General features: G+C 41.9%; 1 protein-coding gene across 1 annotated transcript in view; it reads right to left on the bottom strand.

Annotated features, from left to right (window-relative positions):
- The window catches only part of LOC113026508 (A disintegrin and metalloproteinase with thrombospondin motifs 20), a 78010-nt gene extending 65131 nt beyond the window's left edge, over positions 1–12879 (bottom strand). The window contains exons 1-3 of the mRNA XM_026175378.2: positions 12461–12879; positions 11891–12252; positions 6442–6610 (exon numbers count right to left, since the gene is read on the bottom strand). Coding sequence (XP_026031163.2) covers positions 6442–6610; positions 11891–12252; positions 12461–12551 — 622 coding nt within the window. The 5' untranslated portion in view covers positions 12552–12879. The remainder of the gene's footprint in view (positions 1–6441; positions 6611–11890; positions 12253–12460) is intronic.
- Positions 12880–14652: the final 1773 nt, after the last annotated feature.

Raw genomic sequence — 14652 nt, 5'->3', positions numbered from 1 at the left:
TATGTTAACAGTTAAGCATTTATTTACATTAATCCATAAACATTAAAGTGTGGAAATATTTTACTGTTACATATACTTTTAGTCTGAGTCCATCTATGTATGCCAGCCTGTCCAAAAGGATCTCAATGGGATTTTAACATAGAGCTGCTCTTTCATGACAAATGCCAAGAACCAACAAATATGTAGTTGAACTAATAACCATTGTTTTACAGTGTTTTGCTGGCCTTCTGAGAGTTGTCATCTTAGGCTACACATTAAACCAGGGGTGGGCAATTCCAGGCCCTGAGGGCCGGTGTCCTGCAGGTTTTAGAGCTCACCTTGGGTCAACACACCTGAATCACATGATTAGTTCATTACCAGGCCTCTGGAGAACTGCAGGAGCTAATTTAGCCATTTAAATCAGCTGTGTTGGTTCAAGGACACATTTAAAGTACACTTTCCAATCAGTACAGGTAGTGCCTGCTACTTAAAACAATCAGACAGCGTGGTTATTGGAATACAAGTTAAGAGGGGAAAAACTTTGAAACCACTGCAGACAGGGGCACAATTAAGTGTAATTCTGCGGCTAGACAGTGGAGAAGTAAGGCAGCTAATTGCTTCTGCTGAAGAAGGCTTTTAAAAGTGAAGTGGCGTGGCTGTCGACATCACTGGAAGTATGGTCTTTGTACACTTGCAGTCCACTCGGTTGATATTTTCAGTTCAGAGATAACGACAGCATAGTGGTCGGCTGCAGACCTCCTCAAATGACGAAACACTACTTGTGAATCAGAACTGTGACGGGTATTAGCCTGGAGTGTTATCTTAGCCAAACCAAGATGTCTAGTTTAAAGGGGTTCATCCAAATATACTAAAGATTAAATCATTATGGATACCATTTGAATTCAATTGAAAATGTTTGGATTGGGATACGCAAGAAGCAACCCTTCCTCTTTGTTGAATACACATGTCTTCAAATCTTAGAGTAATTTGGTTACATCTGGAAGGCCCAGTCAATAGTTTATAGGACAGATGTTGGCATTTTACAAGGAAGTGCCGATAAAGAGCAAATACATCATTTTCTAAAGCTCTTCAAAATGTGTCAAAGATTTGATGAAAAGTCTCTAATAATATTATTTTTTATTTATCCAAATAAAAGTTCCATTGAGATTAAAAAAATCCTTTTTCAAAAGTGATTTGGTCAAGACAGAGGCAAAGATTTAGTCATTCTAAACAGAAATAAATAGTTTCTGCTTGTACTGACATACAAAACAAGCGAGTGAATACAACATATACATGATACACGATGTTGTATATACAATAACACAGAACTAGTGCCACTTCAAGAGCAAAGACATTAACAATGAGCACTATGTTCTCGATCCTTTGAAACTCCCGACAGGAACTATTCTGGACAGTTTCCTGTCCTTCTATAGATTATTCTAATGACAAAAAGGGGCAGCATATTTTAACGTCTTTTTTTGCAGGGATAAATACTGCTAACGTTTTGCTTGAGTGAAAGCCATAGTTCACAGGTATACAAAACCAGCCCAATCGGAGATTTGCACACACAGGATGCTAATAAAATGCAAAGCAGCAAATTAAACAGGATCTTCAGGTTTTGTTAAATGCATCACTAAAGAGCATCAACCTCAACACTGCAATTTATGCAATCACACGTTTATACGTAATGTTAAAATCCTATCTGATAAGCACATATACAAGGCCTCATTTTTCTTTTCCTCGAAGACGACCATTTGTGACTCAACAATGACTACAGATCTGTTCAAGGAACCATTTAAATATCGAGATGTTGATTTTACTCCAAGACAATCAGTATGGATGACTTAATCACGTCTACCATATTTTAAAAGAAACCCCTACTTTAGATACTGAACTATAAATCATCTTTACATTAAAAATGTAGCTCTGTGTTTTTGAAGGATGTCTGGCCTCTATGATAGTAAACAGCCCGAGACCCTGGCCAAGTCACTGATGATTTCCGGTCATCTCTTGGGTTTACCCTTAGTGGGAAACTGTTGCTCTTCCAGCATCCATGCCACCATGCAGTTAATCACTGTCACTCAAGTTGTTTGAATAAGCTCAAGTCTGTTAAGAATGCCCAGACAGTATTCAGTGGCAGAAAATAGCTCAAGTTGGAATCTGAGCAACACACCCAACACACTGGGTTCAATAGGGCTGTGGCCTCAGGGTAGGCACATGGCAGCTATTAAAGTTACAGACTGTGTGTGTACCCAGCCCTACTCAGCCCTGTCCGGAGTATCTGTTATCCTAAACTCAGCGAGTGCAATGGACCAAATTATTAGCTGCTTGCATTATCTGTCATGGAGTGTTATGAAATTTGAGGCACTAACTCAACAGAGCATCCTACCTGAAGGGAAAACTCACTCATTACACACAAATAGCACATGTGGTGGCTCAAACTCGCAATCAATGCATGAAAAATCAGATTTTTTTAGACTCATCTGACACATTTTAAGGCTAGCGTTCAGATCACAGTGATTCAAAAGACAAAAATATTCAACTGGCATTCAAAAAGACAAGAGAAATGAGTCTTTTTCAAATGAGGGCCAACAGCAATGCAGTGAGTAAGAAAGCTACTTTATAGAAGCAGGTGTAAAAGAAGAAAAGCAGGCAGTGGGAGCTCGAGAAAAGGCAAGGGCCACTGCCAAGCTCTGAAGCAAGACAGACAGGCACATGCAGTGCAAGCCAGAATTGCTCAAACTCACAAAGAAAGAAGTTCGTTTCCCCATTCCTCTCCGCTCTTGCTCAGCAATTCTCAGCACTCAGTGGGACACTTCATCCACTGACAGGCCAAGGAGATGACATGCACTTTCACAAACACACATTCACAAGCAAACCACATTTACACACGGACACAAAAGCCCCAAAACAAACTCTGTTTTTATTCTTTGCCACAATAGGTACTTCCTGGAATGCAGGAGGTTGAGTCAGTGCAAGGGCCATAAGGCCACAGAATAAGCCTAAGCCCTTTGGAGCCATGTGACACCCAGAAGTTCCACACAATCTAAAGAAAGATGGTGAAGATGACAGAGTAATTGCTGTTCGCCCATCACACCCTAGCTGACCACATTTCCTGACCCCTGTCAAGAGCCGTGCTTCAGAGGAAAACAAAGGGTTTAATGCATACATAGTTCCAAGTGAGGCCCGGCAAACAAGCCGCCAAGCCCAGAATCCACGCACCTCTAGGAGGGAAAAGTTCAAGGTCACATCAACTCATCCAGTGAGTGACTCCAAACAAAGAGGGAAGTGAGGTCACAATCAACAAGTGCCTCCATTCACATACATGAAAGCGCAAAGGGAGGGCAGGCACCGATTCAAGTCGGCTAGTTCAAACCGCAGGCGGGGAGGACATTTTTCCATGTAAATGAACCCATTGACCAAAAACCTGATGCTAGCATTTGAGCTACCATGTATACACAGTGGGCACCGAGAGGGGAATCGTATACGATGATTGTGTTAAGGGTCAGGGGGCACAGATGCCATCTGTGCCAAGTATTGCCGCATCAACGCCAGGCAATTCGGTCTCCAAGCTGGCCTCGGTTACCCATCAAGAAATCAGGCAAGCTGCTTGAGAGCTGACGCTGGAACAGGACTTTGGGTAGTTGGATTTCAGTTTGGTGTCAAGCTGTCTTTTAGTCTTTTCACTGTTTCTAATTCAGACAAAATATGACACCCCACAGTTCTGGACTTGCAGCCAGTGGCTTGGTGAAAGAGATTCTTTGCAATTCCCGCTTCCCTTTGCCTTTTGCTTGTCTTCACATGGATTTTTAAAAAGCAAAGGGAGCAGAGCGACAGAAGAATCTACCCCTACCTGCAGCCGCCCTCATTTCTGCGCTTATCTCTATCAAAGGATGACACGGGGATTCACATGCAAGCCGACAGACTGATACCCTGTAGAATGTGTCATTAGGGGTCGGAGCCGTGTTGTGGTTTGAGCCTGTTAAGCTTTATTGCCTCTATGCTTTCAAAATTCAGAGCGAGGCACAACAAGGCACTCTGTGACTTTAAAACATTAATCACCCACTCAACAGCTATCTACTCCAGTAAAGGTATTCTAAACAGAAGGAAAACCACCCAGGTTGGCTGACAGAGAAAGGAAACTGATACAGCTGCAATGTCCATCAAAGACACTGGCATCAGTGGTTCAGTAGGATGAATTTACATTTAAAAATGTCATATAAACTTCCATCCATTCAACACAGCATTACAATAACAGCCTCTCGCTTTATCAACAGACCATGAACACATGTCGTGAAGAAAAGCAGCTGAAGACAGCCGTGACCTGACAGTTAAAATAGAATTTTCCATCAAGGTAACACTTCAGTCTTATCAGTCCACTTCTACATCTGACATCTCACAAGCAGTGACAGCACAAGTATGAATAAGTCAACTATTTGTACGTGTCGGAGATGACAAGCTCAAAGCTCAAAACAGAGCGTCATCTTTGTGAAATGTTTCTATGTGGAAACATCGCTTTCCTCTCCTTTCAGCATTTTTTTCTTTCAGAGATCTTGGAAACTCTTACTTGTCTTAGGACAGCAGATACAGAAGTCTCCGTTGTTCTGGCGCACTGCGCAGTGCACGAGGGAGGTATTCTGAGCCAGCATTTCTAAAGGAAGCTCTTATCTTACCATTCTGCTGATACACATGCTGTTTCCTGAAGGTGTGTTTGATAAAGCGCAGTTTGTTTCATCTTTATCGTTTTCAAAAATATGTTTTGCTTCAGGAAACAGCAAAAAAAGGGGGATGGATAAGGAATAAAATCACCGTATGTCTTGCAAAAACTTTTTTTTTTTACAAATCAGAGTGGCTGCTTGGAAGGTCATCAGCACTTCTCTGTGTGGCTCAAACGTTCTCTCCACACGAAAACACGAATATGGAAGAGAAAGCGACAAAGAGAAAAACAGAGTCATAAGATCGCGTTGACCTTGACAGAGAGTCCTTTTAGAGCCAGTCAAAAAAAAAGGAGATTGGAATCGGCTCTCTTGCTAACATCACAGGTTTTGGGTGGGTAATCTATGTGCTTCTTGCTTAAAATGTGGTCTTGTGTGATGCTTATGCGCTCCTCTAATCCATTAATAAAGCTTTCCAGTTTTTCAAACACAATGACAAGCTGACAGCCTGAGTGTGTTGACATTTATTTTAGAAGTCAGTTTAGTCTAATGAAGAAAATTAAGTGGACAATTTTCCTTCTGAGACATCAATGTGCAGACATACTGCAAAGCCAAGAGGAAAATGCCCAAAGACCAGGAGAAAAAACTGCAAGTGTTCCGGAAGCAGGACGACACGCGTCAAGTTAGCGTTTATATGTAACCTGCACTGCGCTGTGTGTCATAAAAAGACAGGACAAGCCTATTAGTCTGTGCTCAGTGAAGCCTTCAAAGAACCAATTTTTCACAACATGTGGAGATTGCCCTTTCTGATAATGGCACAGTCTGGGGACACCTCACAGTCCTAACCCAGGCCCACTGCTTCTTTTAATCCCTTGTTCATTGTTTACTTGCTATCCTTTGATGAGGCCCCGCAGGTGTCTCTAACACTTTAAACACCTACATCCCAGCTACCTCCTGCTGTACACTGAACAAAAGGATTTCATTTCACAGTAAAGGTCATGAGAAGCTATTTCAGGATGCTTCTCATTTCATGTTAACTAGACATTAAACTGGTTTACACACTTAAACTGAATGGTGGAAATGGATGTTCTTAAAACATTAAAAGTCAGGGGGTTAATAGATATATATACACAAAGCTTTCAGCGAATGCTGGGTCTCTGTTTGCCTCACACAGATTGAGCGAGTGAAAGGGTTGAGCATATTGAGGCAGCGTTGGCCTATCCAAGTTTTTTTAACCCACTGCCACACACAAAGGCCACCACTGGGCGACAATGGCTGCGTTCAGACAACAAACAAATCAAGCAGTCGGCATATAAAAGATTTATCGCGTCACTCAACAAAGGCCCCCCTTGGAGGACAACTTTAAGGTCTTCCATCGAGGTGAACTTCACTCAGTCACCCTGCTTTTCTCTTGAGGGCCTCTCCACCACCCGCAGGGCCTCAACCATAAAAATTCAAATGAAATTGGGGGAACTTTCCAGCAGCCTCCCAAGTGGAAAACCCCCCCAGTTCTTTTCAGCTGCAAACTAAAAAGTTATCGCACCTACCCTCTGAGCTCCTGCTACAAACCTGGGACTCAATGTTCCAGCAGAGGAGGCATGAAACCACCACGCAGTGCACAAGTAACAGCCACTAATCAAGGCTGAAATCTGCAAGCCAAAGATCGTGACTGAGTATAATTTACATTTTAGGGCAGTGTTTATTGCCACGGTTCAGAAAGAAAATACAGGAGATAAGGAGGTAAGTGTTTGTGGGTGAAAGTCAGACAGACTGTGGTTACAGGTAGAATACTTAGGCAGTCTATTACCTGAGGCAGCACAGGGATCTGCATTGTTGTCAGATTTGGAGATGTTTCTTTTCCTCTCATGTCGATAGACGAGATGAGGTTTGTCGTGTTCTTCATCGTATTCCTCCCCAGCAGCGTTTAAAAGGGGTTCCAAGAAGAATTCGCCATGTTGTGTTGTAAAAGTTCCAATCTATAAGGGGGGGAAAAGCCAGGAGATGTCACTGGTACAAAGCATGCACGTGCATGTGTGCATATTCTACTGTACGCGTGTCTGTTTATTTCACATTTTCATTTACACAGGTTGTGGTCTCTTTGCAGTCACTCGGTCCTAGCCTCTGGCACCAGGGTTCACATTATTTCCATGCTTTTAAATAAGCTCTTTTGACAGGTGTGTATGGAAAGAACATGCTGATTGAAAAGGCAACAGAATATCCGTAACTGCTTTCATGTCAGTTATTGTTGAAGTTTAAGCCCTGAGAATCTCATTCCGTGACAATGAAGGCGAGTTTTGAAACATTTTAAGTCTTTTGCATGATACATTTATCAGGGCGCTGTTGCAATTCAGTAAACCGTTTCACACATTTATGCACAGGTTATTAGGTAAGCTGTAAGTGTCAAAATGCGTTTTTCCCCGAAAACCCTGACACTGGGAAGAGTGACATCATCATACGCGGACCAAGCTGCTGACAGAGGAATGCTAATATTGATTTGGCAGCTCGGTCCCTCACAAAGCTTCTTAGCTCACTCAGCCATGAGGCGCACTGGTGTTTGCATGGTAATTTCATGCGCACACTTAAACAGGATATTGGAGGCTGGAATGTTATCTTTAAGGCAGCATTACGCCATAAACATCCCCGAGTGATGGACATTTGACAATGGAAAAGATACAACTCGGACGTGGAAAACAAGTACAAACTGGAACTGCACTTTTCCTCCCTACTTTTCAAAAAGTGAGGGATTAGATCCCCTGCAGGTTTACACTATAGCTCCTGAAAAAGGTTAAAGGCACTCAGTTCTACAGTTAGGTATTTGGAAAGTGGCACAATTTGTGTAATTTTTGCCTTTGTATGACATTCAATTCAAATCAAGATGTGAAGGCGGTTTCACGGCCAAGTGGGACCTGTTTCCTCGTCGTTCCACGACAAATTTAGCAGATAAAAATTCTGGAGTTGATTCCAAGTGTTGCACTTTCATTACTTAGGTGTTAACTGGAACTATGTGAAGGTCAAAGAGATATCAGTTTAGGTGAATGAGGCCCTCATTAGGCTGAAAAAAAACCTATTAAAGAGATAACAAAAACTTTAAGAGAGGTTAAATCAACACTCTGCTACATTCTTTTAAAAAAAGGGAATGCACCAGCCAGCTCAGCAACACCAGAAGGACTAGAAGACAAGGCTATGTTATGGTATGGCCAACTATCACTGTCAACAGAACAAGTTTGCCGGTGTTTATTGATAATGTGACTTATTCCACCAGTGTATGAATGTGAGAGTGAATGAATAGTGGTATTGTAAAGCGCTTTGGGTGCCTAGAAAAGCGCTATATAAATCCAATCCATTATTATTATTATTATTATTATTGAGATAATCAGCAGGATAAATTGTGAAGTGTACATGTGCTATACTTTCTGCTCAGGTTCAGCCAAACACTTCAAAACAGATCAGACAGTGCTAATAGTTAAATGAACCAAAGCATACTGCTAAGATAACTTTGTCAACTCAACTTTCTGAAGACAAAGCTGAAGGCAAAGAGACACACAAGCAAGCAGCAATCTAAGGTGGCTTACAGTAAAGGCCTAACAGAGATTTCAGGCAGTCTAGAACCCATCAAAGTATGAAAAACAGTCCTGATATTTAAAATTATCCAAATCAGTGTGAGCCTCTGAAAATAAGGAAGGGGTGTATAAAAGTGGCTGTAATTCCTGAAAAGTTAATGCAATAATTTTGCTTAATCGCTTAAATAAAAGCTGAGAGTCTGGACTTCAATCACATATTAATTCTTTTATTTAGAATAACTATGCCATGTTCCAAAAACATATGGATGTGGGTTCAGTGCAAAAGTGTCAAAACTTTCATAAACAATGCACAGGATAGAAACGCCTTCACTTGTTGAAGCACCCCCCCCCCCTCTGCCCTGGATCAGTACTGGTTCTTCAGTTCTGAGAAGCCAGTGAAACGAAATAGAAGTAGTTTTCAAATCCAGCGGGGAACTTTGAGAGAAGACAGCATGAACGGATGCATTTGTATGAATGATTTCGAGATGATGTGACTCTTTTTTTTTAAGTCCTAAAGTCCACCAATCACTCATCATAGACACAAAACATGCTGTGACAACAACTCGCCAGAGAAGCTGATACTGAATAAACAGTGTTCATGAAATGGTCTTTGCAGTCAAAATAAGAGTCAATCCACTCAAGCATACACGACTACATTTTCTTACATTTACACGGTCGAGTAAAAAACAAATTTATGTGGCTAAAACGCATCAGGAATTATCCACTGCAGAGAACGTTTCCCTTTGTGTTTCAAAAAAATGATCACTGAATAACAGTCAGATATTACTTCATTCTTGACCTTGGAACTACAAAAAAAGCACAAGGTTCATTTGGTACATGCTCTGGTTCATTTCGGTGCACATCTTGAGCAGATGGAGATTACTCTGTTGTCATCAAACTGTCGATGTAATGTCCTCTTTGTTCACAGCAGGCTCAAAACATTCGCTTTCGTCTCATCTGGTTGTGAAAATAAAACTCTGTTTAAATATGCCTGATCAACATAGAAGTACTGCAGCCTTTTTCAAACCATTGCAGTCATAATCTAAATATAATGAATGATTTATACAATGCAAAAATTGGTAGATGTTTGCCGGTGTCTTGTAAATCACTGTCTATGGTGAATTAACTTCAATTAGGTAATTACGGGTGATCCAGTCTAAAGTTTCGTGTAGTGTTAACAGAAAGCTGAACAGATAAATGCTCCCTTTAGTCAGCGGAGAGGAAGAGATTCAGGGTTTCCCAGCATTAGCTCAGCAGCAAATCTGACAAAGGTTTGGGCAGACACAATGGCTGCTGTTCAGTACTGGGTGCTGAACTGGACCTTACAACTGAGAGACCCCTTTTTGAAGCGAGGTCACATTCATGACATGAGTGGACCGACTGCTGGCACACAGCTCTATTATGAAATCTCTCAAAGACACTATGATTTTCTGTGGCTGCAGACACCTGCAGTCAGTCTCTGTTAAATATCTTACGGCATAAAGGTGCCGTGAACCTGATCTTTGTGCAGAGCTGCTTCATTCTGTGCTGGAAGTAAAACAGATGCATTTGTCAGAACAGCCTGACTTAACCTACACTTCTATTATGTGAGTGGACTGAAAGACCCAGCTTCTCAAGGAACCCAAATTTCCCACGGTGTGAGCAATCTTTAAGTCTCCTCCGCAACCTTCATTGGCAGCTGTCTTCTCTTCGGGGCATTTCTCCTCTTTTCTGCCCTTCATGACTCCCTTTGAAAAGGCCAAAAGCTCCTCAACCCTGCCTCCCCCAAGCTCTCCTCAATTGCCCCCCGGTGATATTGGACGAAAGGGGAAACTGCTTTTTCCAGAATGACCCCTTTGTTTTAGGGCCTAATTATTCCTTAATGACCTCATCTCACCAAAATGTGCCCGGGCCATTAAGCCCCAGTGATCAGACACGGAAACATTTATGACCCAATAGCCTCTGGTGGTGTGTCCATTGTCCTGTCATTCTCAATGAGTGATGTTGCAAGGAAACAAGACGGTTTGTTGAAAAAAAGGATGCACACATGTTTGTATAAGTGAGTCATATATCTTAGAGGGCAATTAAAGGCTGCCCTGATAAATGGAGAACACCTTTTGTCTTAAATTGGTGAATAACAAGAAAAACACTTTATTTGACCTTATTTTATTTTTGATAGCTACACTGCTGTGAGTCAATTCTTGCAAAGTGATAATACAAAGATTTATGTTTTTTAACTGAATGTGCAAATAACTATATGACATGCTATTCTCCTGCTGTACATCTAAAATAAGGATAACCATCACTGATAATGGCCTAGAGCAGGAGGAAGGCTTGTGAGGCTATGGTCAGTCTATCTGTCCACTCTAACAACCCCTGCTCTCCCACCCTGCCCCATCCCCAGGCACAGTCTATGCCAGAATCCGCCTGGCGCGACTAAGGTCAACCCCCTGCCCCTGTACCAGTAACCTTATGTGACCCATGAAGTCATCGCTGTCAACAGTTATCAGATTCCCTCACATAGGAGTCAGCAAACTAAATGACTCTGGCATCAGGCGTCCGATATTACACATAAGTCCTATAAACCCCCTTATTACCCACTTATTCCATTACACCCCTATAAAGTTGGCAGGGGAAAAAAATGTGATACATTTTCATCAATGAGCATCTTCTTTCTTCTGTCAATTAATGAACATGCCTCTTTAGGCTATGAAGAGTGACCACAAGAGAAGCGAGTTCCAAGAACTACATGGTGGCATCTTCAAAAGACCTATTTGTCTATGGGTCAAACTTATGATGATTTGAGTATCATATTATAAACATTAAAGAAGCTGGAACAAGGAAATGTTCTGCATTTTTATTCATAAAATTAAAAACTGGACTGCTTCAAAATTGGGTTGTCAAACATAAGGCCTGGGCCAAAAATCGGCCCAAAGAATGTAAATAGATTTTGAACTTTTAACTGTATTTTTATAACTTTTACAGCTTTTCCAGTTGATTAAGTCTCCCCTCCTCCCCACTGCCATTCATACTAAAACAAAGTAATTAACTATTAGTTAATTGACAGAAAAGCGCTTCCTTTTCCACTATCTACTACAAAGTTGCGGGGGGGGGGGGGGGGGGGGGGGTTTACATCCATAGTAAAAAAAAAAAAAAACAAACACCTAATATTTTTTGTCAATGAACAAAAATATAACATTTTATGAATACAGGACATTCTGGGCAATGAACTACCAGAACTTTTGACACGTTTATCATGTCATTTCATTGGTCCAGTGCACTTAAAATCAGTGTGGGCTGTATATGGCCTGTAAAATGAGTTTGGCATCTCTGTTTCACAAGCACGAGCATGACACCAAATAACTAATAATCCATTTCTGTGTGAAAATCCTCTATGACCACATCAGGGTTTTAGTGTGTTTGCTGACGGACACTTCAACAGAGTGGCTTGTTGTCAAATCAGCCCCAATCCCAACCATAACAACCAGCCCTCACATCCATCCCACCCCACCATCCCCACAGGCACAAAGGTGCAGGGCTTCCCATTGTCACTAGTCCAGTAACACTTGCTCTCGATCCACACTTACACACATGACTTGAGCTGTGGGCTGTGCGTGCGTGGATGGAATTCGTTTAAATGGAAGAAAGCATGTCAGAGTGATTAAAGCTTCCCAAAAAAGAAGCTTGAAGATAGCGGAGTGGAAACCAAGTACTCACCAGACCAGTGCACAGGCTGAAGACGGCAGGGTACTCGCGCTTGGCGTTGACGTGTCCACGGAAAAAGCAGTGGCGCATATCGCCGGGGTCAGTGGACTGGGAGTCCGTGTCGTTGCTCTGCTCCTCTCCCAAGTGTGTCACCGTGTAAGAGGGCGCGATAAAGCTGGAGTCTGCTGTTAGATTGAGATGAAAGCGTTCCCCGAAAGCATCAATCCTGTAGTGAAGCCGTAAACCGGACAGGTCATTGTTTAAACTCCGCCGTCTCCTTCTGTAGTGCAGTTTGTGGGGGAACGACTCTCCGAAGTCATTCACACGTAGCGGCTTGACGATTTCATACGATGACAGCTGCTTGATGAAGCTTTCTGCTCAAAAAAAAAGTCAGAGAAAGTTGGAAGTGAGAGACAAAGCAATGGTAACAAACAGCCTAGAGCCTGTGTAACAGACTAAATGCAGATGCAGGGTGACAAGCCTACCGCACGCCGGGAATCATGCTCAATCACCGTTAATAATGTTGAAACACATTTCAGCAGTATCACTTCATCGTACTCGCAAGCCAAAAGAAAACACTACCTTGTTTCGGATGCAACTGGTATTGCAGAGTCTCCCGGACAAAAGCTGACAGATGACACATTAGTCCAACCAGCCAGATTGCAAACTGCATGATTCCCTCCGCAAAGAAACCCGGGCTGTCGTCTCCAAGGCAGTACCCTCAATCTCTCTCCGAGCGGCTCCCCCTCTGCCTCTCCTTTCCCCCCGGCTTGTCAGCAGCAGGTCGTGGGATCCGTGGACGCTCTCTGCAGCGCAAGTCTTGCAAAGTGCACTGGCCTCATCGCATTGCTCAACATGCATCCACTACCCTCTATAAAGGCGAACTATTTATGACACATTCATCCCCCCCCCCCAACTCGGAAAAAAGTGCTGCCTAATGTTAATTGCAGTCTATACTGAAAGGAGGGATCAGTGCCAAGTAAGCTTTCCCTTAGCCATCCCTAGAACACCCCGTGCACCCTAAGCACTCACCAACTGCGAAGCAACGCCCCTACAATCTCGAGCCAATAGTGAGTGTGCCTCGGCCACCACACAAGGTACAAGCTGGAGTGTTGCAGTGCTGAGACCGGTCATGTTGCACAAAATCAGCCAAAACAGTAAAACGAAGTGAAAGTCCGGTGATTTCTGTTTGTTTTCAGCCGTGATTCTTGCTATGATTCTAGCTTTGTCACTCTCACACACACAAAGGCACACTCTGAGGAAAGCCACACTTTGAAGCTGTGCCATGCAGCACTAAATTTCCTTGATTCTATATTAGGCTGTTATTAAAAAGAGTCGTGATGTAACTGAGATGCCAAACAATGAAGTCATATTGGATTTACAGAATAGGCTTCAAACCTAGACTGTTATACTGGCTAGGTCAGCATGGTAGCAGATAATAATATATAGATTTTATGGCACACACACATAGGAAGAAGCATATAAAGGCTGGTCTTAATGCATTCACAAACCATTTTTGCATTAAAAAATGCTTTAAGGAATAGTTTATATCAATCTGTATTGCGCTGTTCAATGAACTCCAAGCCCCCTGCATGTAGCTATGTGGAAAAGAATGAGGTAAGAAAACCCCGGCACACTGCAGAGCAGGTATCAGGGGCAACAGATATTCAACAAAATAAGTCAGATACAGCATGAACAGACGACCAGATGTGGGTTGCAAAGTGGCTGTGTGCAGGCTAAAGCACCCTGAACAGTAGGCCCCATATGAAATGAGCTGGACCGTTAGCTGATGAGGACTGGCATTGAGATCAGCTGATATGCAAGGACTGGCAGAGCTCGACTTGAACGCCTGCCTGAACTAACTTCATGCTTCATATTGTTGTTTCTCAGCTGCCAAATGTCAGCGAGTACTGAGAAACACCCAGCAGTCAGCTGGTTTTCCTGGGAGTTCAAGAGTTTGTGTTGCTGCTGATCAGAAAAAATCAACCATTAAAGAGAAACCTCATCCTGGCTGCTGGTTAAAACTGAAATATCTTATTTTATCTAATGATATGCAAAGAATGTGATATATGTGTGTTTAACAGAGCCTTGACTGAATTAGATCCAACAACAAAAGTAATTAGTTAGTAATAAAAAAAGCTTAGCAAGTTTAAAGTAAAAGAGTAAATAGTTATATTTTAATTAACTTGCAAAAAATAACACTTTTTAAAGAGTACTTATTAGGGGAAAATGTCAATATTAACACATATTGGACAATACGTGAGATATTGTAACTTACACATTGATATTATTAGCATCTAAAACAATCTAGTCTCAGGTGGAATAAAATAGACTATACTGTGTTGACTGACACTTTCAACATTACTAACCTTTGCTTAAACTGCCAGAGATGGTCAGTGACTCGTTGTACCTATTAGCATCATTTGTCTATGGGGAGAACAAAATATTCAAATGAGAACAGTCAGAACTTACTGTGGATAATTATGAATAGACAAACAAATTACAGTATGAGTCAGATCATTAAGTTATTATTGTTGCTGACAGGTAAGAGAAATCAAGTGAAAGTAATGTGATATCTGATGTAATGAATTTAATGAAGTTAAATTTTAGTTGACTGAACAGCACGTTATGGAGCTGCAAACTCATCCTGATAAACTAGGAACTTAGTGTGTACAGCTTCTTACATGTTCCATGGTATCAGCAGCACTGTCTGCACCAGTAAAAATGTGTAATACTACCATTTTAGTACCAACTTCAAGATATGTTGAGGAGGT

The sequence above is a fragment of the Astatotilapia calliptera genome, chromosome 7 (assembly GCF_964374335.1).
Source record: "Astatotilapia calliptera chromosome 7, fAstCal68.1, whole genome shotgun sequence".
NCBI lineage: Eukaryota > Metazoa > Chordata > Actinopteri > Cichliformes > Cichlidae > Astatotilapia > Astatotilapia calliptera.
This window is presented reverse-complemented; position numbering and strand designations above follow the sequence as displayed.